Raw genomic sequence first — 13,813 nt, 5'->3', positions numbered from 1 at the left:
AACGTAAGGTGTTGATAAACGATCTGTATGAGGTGAATTTTTAGTTCCTGGACTTCACAACAGACGAAAATATACCTAAAGCTGAAAGAAATAGGGTGCGTTTTACTTTGAAGTGTTGTGTGGCTATTTTGTAAAGAAAACCGTGTCTTGGAAAACTGAAGGTAGTTTTTCGGATGGAACGTTAGTTTTTGTTATTTTTTTAAAGAATAGGATACTTGGCGAGTATGGAAATGTTGTAGTGTTTGCTGTTTTGAAAGTTGATAGGTTTTACAGCATGTTTGATACATTTACTGTAGGTAAGAATGTGTTTTGAGTGGTTAAATACTTTGTAAACCTTGTAGTCGAAGATATTGAGAAAATCTCAAAACTAGGTTTTCGTACAGTAATTAAATCTAAGATACGACTTAGGGAGACACATGACACAGTTATTCAGATTTTGAGTAATTCAGTTGTTTTCAAACTTATAGTGTTTTTTTTTCGCTAGCTAATTAGCTTGAGCCATTTTGCGACTAAGACCAGTGTAACCTGTGGTAAAACTTAATGCAGTCCTAGACAAAACGCATATTATTCTCATACAATATTAGACACTGAACGTGCAAAGAGAAATACAAAAAATGTACAGCTGTATTTTATGTTAATAATTAAAGTCACGTTTAAAATTTTCTAAATATTTTTTCAATACTGACATTGAAAAACAATAAAAATCCTTCCACAATTCCAACATCCGTGTAGCAATCGGAATAACTGTAATCGTCATAATTTGGGTCGCGAATCTGAATTTTCGGGTAAATAGGTGAATCGGTACATCGGCCAGTAATTCGATGTTAAATCACGACAATTTGTCGCCGCGCGTATTAGCCCTGTATTCAATTGTGGATTTATTTTGACATATTCTGCGGTTGCGGTGAATGGTGTTACGAAACGAATTTTCCAAAATTCGGAATAGTTCTATTTTTTACTGGTTAGTTAATGTTTTAGTTATAAAAGAAATTATTTTTATTCGTAGAAAATATGATACTTACAAAAGTTGGTTAACAAAATAATACAGTAAATAAGCATAAAAATATAGGCTAGAGGTATACTTATAGGTAGCTCGATTCTCTACCACTATCGACTACCGATAACCGGCTAGCTATCGATAAATTTTGTATTAAAATCTGATCAGCGCCTCTAACGGGCGTCGTAGGAACTATTTTGGCAGTACATTTCAAATGTCAAGCTATCGATATGCAATAGTACGGACCGTACATAATCGTGCTATGGGTATATACATATACTATATACTATACAGGGTGTAAATGACAGCTAACCGAAAACTTTACTGGTAAGTTTGTGACACTGTATGCGCGAAATTTACTCCAACGATATTTCTCGGAAATGATTGGTTCCCGAGTTAGTCATTTTTGAGCGTTCAATGTATAGTGAACAACGCGATGTATCTCCGCGCATGCCTACGTGACTTCTGGCGGCGGCGGCGCGCTGAGCGACGACATGTCGCGACGCGTCGTAGGTACGTACGCGTACCACCACGTCTATGCGCTCACTAGTATGCAACGCTATCATTAGATAACAATCTTATGTATCGTTTATGGTATCGTAAATAGGCCCGTATGTTACAATAGCTCATCGTAAAATTGTAAGTAGGTAGGTACCTACTTGGCTTACGTGAAATCAAACAATAATAGCAAAATGTAACCAATAATAAGAAAGTGCTAAAACAAATTGTTATCAATGTCTATCAACACGCAAATACCTGGTGTATGGCGAGAGTTTGAGTACCTTTGGATCTGGACGTACAGGTGCAGAGCACGCCGTGCACTTCCACGTGCTTCACCATACATAGCACATCAACATTTCTTCCTATTTACGAACACAACTGCACTTCGAAAACAATAACAACAAAAATAATAACAATAAAAACAATAAAAACACTAAAAACTCAAAACCGGAACAATAACAAGTAATAATTAACAACAGTTCACACACGACACGACGAATAGGACATAACGAACGACACCGGTGAAGAGCTTCCGTCTTCCGCGAGCGAATTGCTCGAACTATCAAAGAGAGCCGCCGGCGCGGGCGCCTCTCCGCTCACTCGCGCCGCCCCTCGCCCGCGCCACCCGCTCCCTCCGCGCCGTCCGTGCGCGCGCCGCCGATTTAGTGACGAGCGACGAGTTAGGATCCCAGCGAGAGATTAGATTCAATAAAATATTGATGTGGCATTACTATTTTTACTTGTCACAGTTGTTACTGGTTGCATTGTAGTTTTATTCAAATACCGAATAACATTACAAACATTATTGATGTAAGTTTAAAATACTTTGATATTTATAACATAAAATCAGCTTAAAGTAAATAAAATAAACACGAAACGTTTATTTAATTAAACCATAAAAAATGTAGGTACATAACAATGATAACAATCAATATCCATTAATATTCTTATCAGAGAAACTAACTTATCATAATTCATAATCCCCGGAGAATTACTTAGCATCAATTTTGTCGCATCCCATCTATGTAACATCCACGCGCGGTCGCGGCGTCACGCGTCACTACGGCCATCTACTTCTCGAGTCGCACCGCGCTTGTATGAAGTATGAATGAGCGTGTAAATATCGAATAGAATTTAGCAAGAACAAATGGAACAAAGCGACAATACATGTTAAATTGTTTATTATGCGTTTTTTGTCGTTCTGTATGTATTTGTACGTGTAATAATAAGATATCACACATTTAAAATCTTATGAATTTACCTTTTATCGGAGAGCGTGATAATTATGTTATTTTAATTTTTAACATAGAACAAATACTAAGTAACGCTGCATACTAGTGAGTGTGAGGCTGACAGCTGTGTGCGTAATCGTGTCTGTGTGGCGCGCGTAGGTACACGGCGTGACGTCGACCGTCGCGGCCGGCCGCCGCCGGCGCGGTGTCGTTGGCCGAACAGCTGATAGCGAATTTATACGTTGTTTTAATCCATTGCTGTTTTTTGTGAAAAACAGTAATATGACGGTTTTTTTTTCATATTCATGTTGCATTGTGTAGTATTAACGAAATAATACCAAAAAAAATAAAAAAAAACGCATAAAAAATCGGAAAAATCAAGAAAAAACCGATGAAAATTTTCAACGCCATAAGCATCAGAATCGTGTCTAAAGTCATTTTTTTTCGTTTTTGGTAGGCTGTCTGTTACACCCTGTATATATACATATATACCCCGCAAATTTCGTCGTCTATGGACAAGCCAAAATTTATTTTCTGAAGGTGAAATGCTTTTTGTCGTTGTGCTCATAGTCTGGTCTGATTATGTACTTATCGCAATCCCATGTCTTTTAAATGAATAGAGTGTGTTAGTATTAACTTTATATTTTGTTACGCTTTGAATTAAGATAGTTAATACCTAAGCGTCTCCTATAAAAAGTTAATAAATATACCCAATATAGTTTATTATAAATTAGATTGGTCTGGGAACCAAATTTAAAATGCAAAAACAGAACATAATGCAAGTTTTTGAAAAACCAAAAATAAATTTGGATTTTATCTAAATAGAAATACAACAAAGGATTGGTTAGGAGGAAGTTTTTCAGAAACTAAAAATACATTTGGATTTTATCAAAGTCAAAAGTGTAAAAAACGGCACAACAAACAAAAGATTTTTTTCTAATTCAGGTTAGAGAACACTTTTTGTACAATAATGTTATCTTAACTGAAATCATTTTTAAAACTAGCCACTTACTTTAAAACTCCGAGTTATAATTTCTGCGAATCTAATTGTTGATTGTGTCAAGATAATCTTATTTACCTGATAATCTTATAGTCCAACAACTTCGTATAGAGTGTTGTGTGCAAGCTTGCGGTTGAATAATGTTAACAAAATTCAGAATTTAGAACATTACTGACCTAATATTATAATTATAATATGTAACCTTTAATTTTCAATTGCGTTTAAGACCCGTTACAGTATAATATTATGTGTACAAGTCACGAGAGTTAAAAATCTTAGTGACCAGGCTTATAGACCTTATGGGAAATACATATTTTTGTTTAGTTATTAATCTAGATCAGTGATTCCCAACCAGTGGTCCGTGGACCACCACGGACCGTCCGAGGAAGTCAAAATGTGGTCTGTGAATGATTTTAAAATTTTAAATTTTCAGGATGATTATTACATTTTATTTTTAATATACCTACATAGTGGTCCCTACTAACAAGAATATTATAAAAGTGGTCCTGGACTAAGAAAAGGTTGGGAACCCCTGATCTAGATAAATCGTGCATGCCAAAGCCCTCTACTAAGTAGTCGGACTTTATTTTTACCGCTATAATAATATAAATATAAAAATATAGTTGTTTTTTGATCTTTGCCTAGCCCTATGGGAAAAATGCGTGATATTATTTATGTATACCTCTTTAATAATAAATAGATCTACTACTATTATAGAGCAAATAATTTTGTGAGTTTGCCCGTATACATAAGTACTCTGTGAAATCAGTGATATACCTAATTTAAAAAAAAAATCTTTTGTAAAAGACACGCTATGTACTTCGTACTTCTTCTTAGTCAAATTGGTTGCTTATTTGTTGCTTGTTTTAGTATGAATTTCTATCGGATTAAAAAAAGTTATGTATTATGAAGAATGTAAATATAAAAACCCAGACAAAGCCGAGGCGAATTGTTTGTAGATCTATTACTATTGACGTCATCAAGAATTTGCGTAAGCATCTTATTAATTTACGTAGTATTTTAAATTGTTGATATTCATCTTGTTTGTTTTTACTTCCTAAACATTAAATCTATTAAAAGATTCGTATTTTTGTTCTAGAACCATTTTGGATTTTATGATTTTGACTGAAATAGGTTCTCACGAGGTTTTCGTTCACACAATTTTATTGAGCTATATAAAGACGATGTTTGAAGATTTGAATACAGTCATGGCGTGGTTGGTTTAAGGAAGATTATTGTTTCATTAAATCGCATATTTGCGTTATGAAACAGAGATAAAAATATTTGTTTTGACAAATACTTACCTGCCCTTTTATCGGAATTCGCAGATAAAGTTAAAACAGGTCAGTATAGTTTTCATTTAATTTCTCTAAATTACATCTTTGTTCATTTTTATACCAGTGTTCTACTCTATTAGATTCGATTTTTTTAAATGGCTAGGAAGGTTCAGTGGCCTAAGTAATCGTTAAACCCATCTGATGACTTAACTTAACTTCTTAGCTTTGTGACTATCGAATTGTTAATAATTAACCTATTTAAATACTGTGCGGTAAATTGTAATAGAAAATAATGATTTGTGCATTCCCAAAATGTCCAGATGGTTAAAAATAATGTCATATGTCATTAGAATTGACAGCACACAATATAAAATTCACAATCTTTGCACTCCCTATTCGCAATAATTTATTTAATGCATATACTGACACCAATTTAGTTTATTCGTCAGTTAAATTTTATACAAAATACTCACACAGCTCTTTTTGTATGCGCGGATCAATTTTGATTAGACAAGCTAATTAGTTTGTACTAATTAGTATTTGTGATGTGGACATGTTTGAGTGACGTTTTAATTTGTGCTGTTTAAATGTGAAATTATAAGGTGATTATTATAATTATACAATTTGGGGGTCTGTTTATTATTTGACTAACTTTATTTATCTAAAGATTTTAAAAGACTTCGTCTATTAGTATGTACGACTGCTGTTCGTGAGGTCTAGGGTTCGATTCCCATGTCGGACAAAGTGCTATTGGTTTTTTCTAATTTATATTAGTAGTTAAATTTCTTAATAGTAGTTTGGAGTTATTTACCGAGTATGGTACTAACATGGTCGTCGCCGGCTCGTCCCCTATAAATTGGGACTGTCATTGTGAGTGGCAAAAAATGACTTTCATGCACCTGTGCCTAAACCGTCGGGTATAACTGGCGTGATATTACGAGTACATATGTATTTAACTTACTTAAATTAACTTAAGTAGAGTGTAAATAGTAAATAAATTTAACCCATTACCGTCCCACTGCTGGACAAGGGTGTCCTCCCGTAATGAGGGAGGGTTTAGGCCTTGAGTCTACCACGCTGGCCAAGTGCGGGTTGGGGACTTTGCATGGCATTTGTATTAAACAAATTTTAGGCATGCAAGGTTTCCTCGCGATGTTTTCCTTCTCCGTTGGAGCATGTGATAATTATTTCTAATACACACATAACTTCGAAAAGTCATTGGTGTGTTACCTCGGGTTTTCATATGTAAAATTATGATGGTCCTATAAATTTCAAAGTCTCATATTAAATCTATTTTAAAACATCAACAGTTCACTAAAACAGGTCATTGACACCAACCCACTAATAAATACTATAATATTGACATTAGACATAACAATGTTGATAGACAGGTGTTAATGATATGTAATGTTTGTACAACTGTTTGTGTCAATTCATTGATAATGCGGGCTTGCAGTATTTACACTTGAGTACCGCGAAATAATAACATTGGCAGTCAAATTAAATGTTTTTGAATAAGTCAAACTCAGTTAAACAAGTTCTGGATGAGATTGAAATAGGTTATCAGGCAGACTTTGACAGTCGTGTTGACATAGCTGTCTTTTTATCCAGCAGATAGGTTATCTAATGCTTAGTCATATAAGCTCTAAAACGGGCATTAAACATTGTACATACGTTTTTTATTAGGATATAGGGAAATATAAAAATAGTTTCTGTCGGCCATTTTGTCCGAGCATAAACGTTTTTCGGAGATAAAACAGTATATTAAGTAAGTAGTCTAGTAGAGAGTATTCTTTTCACTAAACTATTGTAACCATTTTTATCAAACTTCGATAATACTTATTTATTTATTTAGGAACAATAAATTAACAATCATATTATTATGTTACAGTGGTATATAAAATCCATACAAATGTTTTACCCAGATTTGCGATGTTTTGTCGATGATTACACTGATAGTGTTCTAAATCTGACTCGAAACAAGTCTGGCCGAAACGTCAGGCAATTCAAAGTTAAATGCATACTCATGTTGATTTCCGTACAATAAAAGATTGCAAGCATGTATTTAAATATATGCAAGATAAATTTGTATGTTTTGTTTTATTCCGGTTAATACACTACTCAAATTTGACTAAATATAATTTTAAAATTTTCATATAAATAGTAATATAAAAGTTTAAAATAGAAATAAGTAGATTATCAAGTAATAGAGTGACGCAAAAACGTTTTTCTAAGTTAATTTAAATACAATAAACCGTATTCTTTTTACGTAGTAACTTGTTTTGAAACATGACAGTATTTTCTCATAGTACAGTTAATTAAACTAATTAATAATATTAACATAAGTAAATTAATTATTAATTGCGTCATAAATATTCCCATACTTGTAAAACAATTAAAAAACGGTCAAGTGCGAGTCGGACTCGCACACGAAGGGTTCCGTACCATCACCTCTAATAGAAAATCACGTTTGCTGTAAGGGGACATTGCTTAATATTTATTTTTTATTTTTAATATTTGTTGCTATAGCGGCAACGGAAATACATCATTTGTGAAATTTTCAGCTTTCTAGCTATCACGGTTTATGATACACAACTTAGAGATAGACGTACAGATAGACAGACAGCGGAGGCTTAGTAATAGGACCCTGTCCCTTTGGATACGGAACCCTAAAAATGACAAAAAACATTTGAAACTGTTAAAGTTCAATTCTCATTCTGAATTCTCACAATTCATTATCACGCCTATTATTTGTTATATTTATTTAATACTTTATTACACGAGTCTTGAATTCGTGTGTGACCACGGCTAGTATTCGGTGTAAAATGTGACGAAAGCAAATAAAATCATTCATACATTTAGGTCAAATATTGACACTTATGATAGTCGATACAATTACTGAATCTACCACTAGCTCGGAAAGGGGGTAAAACCTTATACCTAGGTAAAGTGCGTTAATTTCTGATAATTATTAGATTCTTATTCTTATGTTACGGCAAATATTTGTATTTATAACAAGAGTAAACGAATATTGTTCTTTGCAGAAGAACTGAAGTAACCAAGAAATGTATAGGTAATTGAAAATGATATGAAGAAATAATCAGGCATTTGAAGAAAACGGAACAATACTTCAGCAAAAATGACAATTTCACCTCTTGCAAGACAAGTAAGTTGAAAAGAAAGCATTTTTACATACATATTTTAAAATAAACTTTTTAAAATTAATAAAAATTTCTTATAAATACTTGTTGCCGTTTTTTCGATGGCACTCAATTACTAACAGATAAAAAATATGTGTTTTACTTCTATTTTAAACGTTTCAAATTAATTTTAATTTGAAATATAGTAATCTTCTGCACTGATAATACAAAAGTTTCTTAGCTTACTTTTTATTTTATCTCGACTATTTATTTTTCCAGTTTATGATAGCAGGGTCAACGCATTTAGCAGCATTATCAGCTGGTGGTGTGATCGCATACCCGAGTGTTCTACTGCAGCAGCTACAAGCAAACGACACTATAGTACAACTAGACTTACACAATAGATCATGGATCGGTAAGACTACCTTTAGAATTCTTTATAACAAAATAAATTGTACCATAGTTTTTTTAAGGTCGAAGTTCTTTTTATTGAATAGCAAATTTTTTTGCACTAACCTCGACGGAAAAATAAAGAGGCACACTACATATGACTTGTAAAGCCATCGTTTAAACACGTGTTTCGTAAAACCTGTTTTAATACTAATTACATCTTTAGACTGAGTTCAACAGTTTCTCTCATAATTTTGTGGACCCTATCTCAAAATACTTAATGCTACAGGGAAAATCTATCATGAGCATGATACAGTACAAACAGCAGTGCCAAATTACAACTTTCGTACCTATTTCAAAGAATGTAGTCGAAGCTGAAACTGTCAATCAATTCAAAAATAGACTGGACAAATATTTATTTAATGAATGATTACATCATAGTGAATTACCAGTATACAGGCATTAACCAGTTGCATGCCTGCTAATAAATAAATAATAAATAAAATAAATATTTACTCCATGTTATTTTGTATTATGTTACGTTACCGCTGAATTTGGAATCTCCTTAAAATATGACCTTTATCTACTTTCAGGATCAGTTCATGGCATAGCCGGAATACCGAGCATCCTACTGCCACTGTTAATGCAATATCAAGGCAGGAAATGTGCCTTTGTCTTAAGCTGTCTCTCCATCATAACTGGCTGGGTCTTCACATTTTTCGCTCAGAGCATCACCACACTTATCATTGGAGAATGCTTCCACGGCCTTGGAACTAATGGTCTTCTCGCCGTTAGTTTCTTGAGCGTCTCAGAAATGGTTCAACCGAAGTACAGAAATACTTGTTTAGTACTTTACGGAACAGTACAAGCTTTGGGAATCTCTTCTGTAGGTATCCTAGGAAGATATCTCCATTGGAGGACTGTCAGTATAATCATGGCCTGTCCAGTTCTCATAGCTTTGCCTATTGGATGCTTCTGGCCTCAATCACCTTCGTGGCTCGCTTGTAAAGGAAAGTTTGATGAATGTCAAAGAATATTTGAGAAGCTGAGAGGAACTGATGAAGAATCTACGAAAGAATTGAAGGCTATCGTCAATTCACAGAAGGACATTTTGACAATACGCCAGAATAGTATGCAAGAGTTCTTTCAAACGATTTCCAGGAGAGATTTTTATATGCCAGCTCTTCATACTTTTATATTAATAAATGTTTTATACTGGGGAGGAGGGATGCCCGTGATAATATACTCAACAGATATGATGATAAAATCTTCTGGAAGACCACATCCACAAGTCAAACTTATAATGGACTGTACTTTATTTATCGGGTATAATATTGCAACGGTTCTAGTCAGGTACTGCAGTAGCAAAAAAGTAATGATATTCAGTATGTCAGGGTCTGCTGTATTCATGACGTCAGCTGCCATTGTGACGTACTTGCAGAGCATAGGGGAGGTGGCAAAGGATTCCGATATTGCAGTTTATTCTTTGCTCGGTTTCGTAGTATTTTTGAGCTTGGGTTCGAGCTGTATAGGGTTTTCTATAGCCAGTGAGATAATGCCGGTGAAACACAGAGGTATAGGGGGATGTTTATACGTAGTGTATACTTGCGTACTCCATTCATTCTCGTTGAAGGCGTACCCGTATTTATGCGTGTATATTGATGTATGGGGTGTGTTTTTAATTTATGCGGTGTATAAAACATTCTCTATATTTTTTATTTGGATGTATGTGCCGGAAACTAGAAATAGAATGTTGCATGAGATTGAACAGTTTTATAATTGTGGACATTTCAAAGATAATATTATTGATGAGTCTGTTAATGTACCTTTTATAAGGACTGAGAAAAATATTGAGTGACCAAAGTGCCTTTATGTACTCTTTATAAGTAAGTTCAGTTTACATTCCATAACCTTTACTGGAGGTATTATGTATATACAATCCTAAAATATTGCAATTAATTTATGATGTCATTTAATTAGTAGTAATTAGATATAAAGTTACATAAATATTCATAATTTACCAGGTTCAGAAATCTTTATTTCAATGCCTACTAATATAAGAATAGCAATAATTTTTAAAAACGTGTCAATCTTAGTGAAAATTAAACCTACTCATATCTGAGCGTAGTAAAGTTTATTTATAAAAACCCATTCACACTTGTGTATTTATTTATATTTACTTTCAAAACATACTCGAAGCAAAGAAAACAAGTAACAAGTGTAGTAATAAATTGTTGAAGTAATCAATGAGTTGTTTCATTCAATGTTTTATGACGTCTATTGAGTAGATAAATTGCATTGCTTTAGTTAGGTATTGAGAGCACGATTTAATGCAAAAGAAAATAAATGTTATATTTTAAAAGCCATTGTCAGTGAGACCGCGGTAAGTAAAGAAAATCCTAGCCTTTATAACTAGTTTTTTTCGGAATAATAAGTTTCTTAAGCTTGGTTTTGGGTCTTTAGCTAAAAATTTAATTTTATAACATATTTCCCAACCTATAATTTCTCACCGAAAACACTGCAAGGAATTGATTAAATCGGTTCAGTCATTTTCTAATGAAAGAAAGACAAACAAGCACTTGCACATTCATAATATCAGCGGATGCATAAATATCTGATAATATAAGTAGGCTAAATACATACAATTTTGCATGAGTGTTTGTTACTAACAAACATTGAAAATACAATACAACTTATTTGTTTAACAATAAACTACACTTGGAAGATTTTATCAATCAAAACGCAAGGAGCAATATCATTCATTCATTAAATACAGAAAGTATGTTTTAGTAGTCAGCTGTCTTTGTCATTTACAGGTTGTAAGAGAAAAATAACAAATGTTTTTTTTTTTTAATAAAAATGTGATCTTTTTAAAAGTTTCTATAATGTGTATTGGTTAATACGTTTTGCTGTGTATGCGAAGAAAATACAATAATAATGGAGTTTTCACCTTTTATGAGACAGGCAAGTTTTTTATAAGTTAGTCTTGGGTTCATTTTTTTTGTCTTTGAGGATTATAATTATCTGGATAGCAGTTTGGAGTTCAGGCACGCGTCTTTTGCCCGGCAATAATAAATCATTTGCCTCTATTCATCTACTAACTATAATTAAGGTATCAATAGGCCTTTTTAAAAGTAAAATTTTAATTTTAAAAGCAGTGATGATGTTTGTCATGCTCGCAAAGCCATGTCAAGCACATCTCTACTTTGCTACAGACGTAGATTCATTATTACAAAATTAAAATTAGAAAATGCTGTACAAATGGCATATTTAATTTTTGTGTACCTACTACATAATATTTTAAAAACAAGTATAAACTATTACATCTTGTTTCCTTAACAAATAAATTAACAGACAACACAAACAGTAGGATCCGGACAGATATTGGAGCGTTCAGTATTAGATAGCTTAAAGTGTCAAGGCGTTCCAATAAGATCTCCCGTCTTAACAACAAACTCCCTTAGGGATGCTGCACAACTAACTGCTAATACTAAATCGTGAAGTTTTGTTCAAATTAAGACTTGTTTTAAGTCATTGTTTTGACAATTATTTGAGGAGATTTTGTTCAGTAGGTGAAGATTTCTTAGAAAAGTTATGTAAGCATTGATTGGTCATGTTGTAGATGGGATGCTTAGTGATAATTTGGGCTGTTATATTTTTAAATTAAAAGGTAAAATCACGCATATTTCCTATAGGGGTAGACGAAATAAACTTTAAAAAAATCATTTTGATTCAATGCGATTACTCCCGTTTATTGTTAAAAGTTAGTAAGTTTAAAGTAATTTAAACATAATATTCATTCCATAAATTGCTATCCAATCGATAAAATTAAATTCGAGTCTAATAAAAAAAATCAAGGTTAATGAATTTGTTCTCCAAATTCTTTTCTTTCGAACTCGTTTAAAAAACTGAGTAATATTAAAGTCAGTATGAAAAAGAGTTGCAAAATACAATTAACAAAGGTCAACAAACCTTTGACAAGTCTCGTAAACAGTGGCGACATCTACAATAACATTGACATAATAACACCTTGTTTGTTAGTAAATAATAGTAATTTTGTCGTAGCTATGATTATAATTATCGAACCGGTTGTTTGTACAGTGTATTAACGAGGTGCCTTGTTATAGATGGCTAATTTATGGATATTGTTCGGGACAATATTTCAGGGTTTAGTAGTGTCTCTCTCGGGTATAGAAGGTGGGAGTGCGATAAATGTAAAAAGTTACAGTAGGTGTTTAATTTTGGTATTCAAGTTTGATTGATGTAGGTAATCCTGAATCCGATTCTCGGGCTAAGAAAAGTGCTGGAGTGGTTAATTTTTGAACCTCTGTTAGTCCGATTTTCAACGCAGATTACATGTGCTGTCATTAGATGCTGATCTCATGGAATCTAAGGTTTAATACATGATCATGATAATTATGAGGTTTTCAAATTGCTGTTGAAATGTCTTTTAATTACTTTAATTAAATTGAAAAAAAAACAATTCCCGCACTATGAATTTCTGTCGCGGGGACTTTTACAAACATACAAACAACGCACACAAAGTACAATCAGACCCGGAACAACTATACATGCAAATATGCACAAAGAAGTTGTCAAGTAACATAGAGCTTTTCAACGTGACCGGTACTACTTCCTGTACCTACAGGTGTAACTAAATAAGTGCATATTTTTTCCCTTTTCAGGTGTTCGTAGCAATAGCCCCGCAATTAGGAGCGTTGTCTGTAGGCGGATCTTTTGGGTATCCCTGCGTTTTGCTGCAGCAGTTTAAATCCAACGAATCCAGTATAAGACCAGACCTAGACACTATGAGTTGGATTGGTATGCTTCTAATTCCTGAAATTCAATAAAAAAAAATCATACAGCGATGCAAAGCGTTCTTGACTGGAAAATATCGAATTTTCTAGCAGGAGAAGATATAGTCAATGTTCGACATAGACCAAAATTTGAAATGATAGATATAAAATATAAACATTGTAGTATAAATCAGACCAGAAATATTCTAGCGAACTTACGTTTAAATTGTCTAAAAGCTAATGAAACATTATCGTTACCATCTTGATTTGTTACAGCATCAATGCAAGGCATAGCCGGTATAGGAGCAATATTCATGCCATCAATCATGCAATGGAAAGGTCGCAAATACACATTCATTGGCAGCTGTGTTCTCCTCATCATCGGCTGGATACTAGCATTCGCAGCAATGGATTTCTACATTATTCTTTTAGCCCAAATATTCTTAGGACTTGGTAGCAATTGTACTGCAATCGTGAATT

General features: G+C 33.4%; 1 protein-coding gene across 2 annotated transcripts; it reads left to right on the top strand.

The window, feature by feature from the left end:
- Positions 1–4,939: 4,939 nt before the first annotated feature.
- On the top strand, positions 4,940–10,673 carry LOC142983240 (facilitated trehalose transporter Tret1-like). 2 transcript variants are annotated; one of them, XM_076130151.1, is made up of 4 exons: positions 4,940–5,073; positions 8,052–8,173; positions 8,427–8,562; positions 9,131–10,673. In XM_076130151.1, exons 2-4 carry the CDS (start codon positions 8,147–8,149, stop codon positions 10,393–10,395), a joined length of 1,428 nt encoding a protein of 475 aa, XP_075986266.1. In that variant the 5' UTR covers positions 4,940–5,073; positions 8,052–8,146; the 3' UTR covers positions 10,396–10,673. The 2 variants fall into 2 exon arrangements, with proteins under 2 accessions (XP_075986266.1, XP_075986267.1); XM_076130152.1 differs by lacking the exon at positions 4,940–5,073 and adding an exon at positions 5,498–5,609.
- The last annotated feature ends 3,140 nt before the right edge of the window (positions 10,674–13,813 follow it).

Source organism: Anticarsia gemmatalis, chromosome 23, assembly GCF_050436995.1.
Source record: "Anticarsia gemmatalis isolate Benzon Research Colony breed Stoneville strain chromosome 23, ilAntGemm2 primary, whole genome shotgun sequence".
Taxonomy (NCBI): domain Eukaryota; kingdom Metazoa; phylum Arthropoda; class Insecta; order Lepidoptera; family Erebidae; genus Anticarsia; species Anticarsia gemmatalis.
This window is presented reverse-complemented; position numbering and strand designations above follow the sequence as displayed.

Coding starts and splice junctions, on each gene's coding strand:
- LOC142983240 (XM_076130151.1), top strand. CDS start 8,147: ATGACAATTTCACCTCTTGCAAGACAA. Junction 8,174..8,426: donor TTTCACCTCTTGCAAGACAA/GTAAGTTGAAAA, acceptor TTATTTTTCCAG/TTTATGATAGCAGGGTCAAC. Junction 8,563..9,130: donor ACACAATAGATCATGGATCG/GTAAGACTACCT, acceptor ATCTACTTTCAG/GATCAGTTCATGGCATAGCC.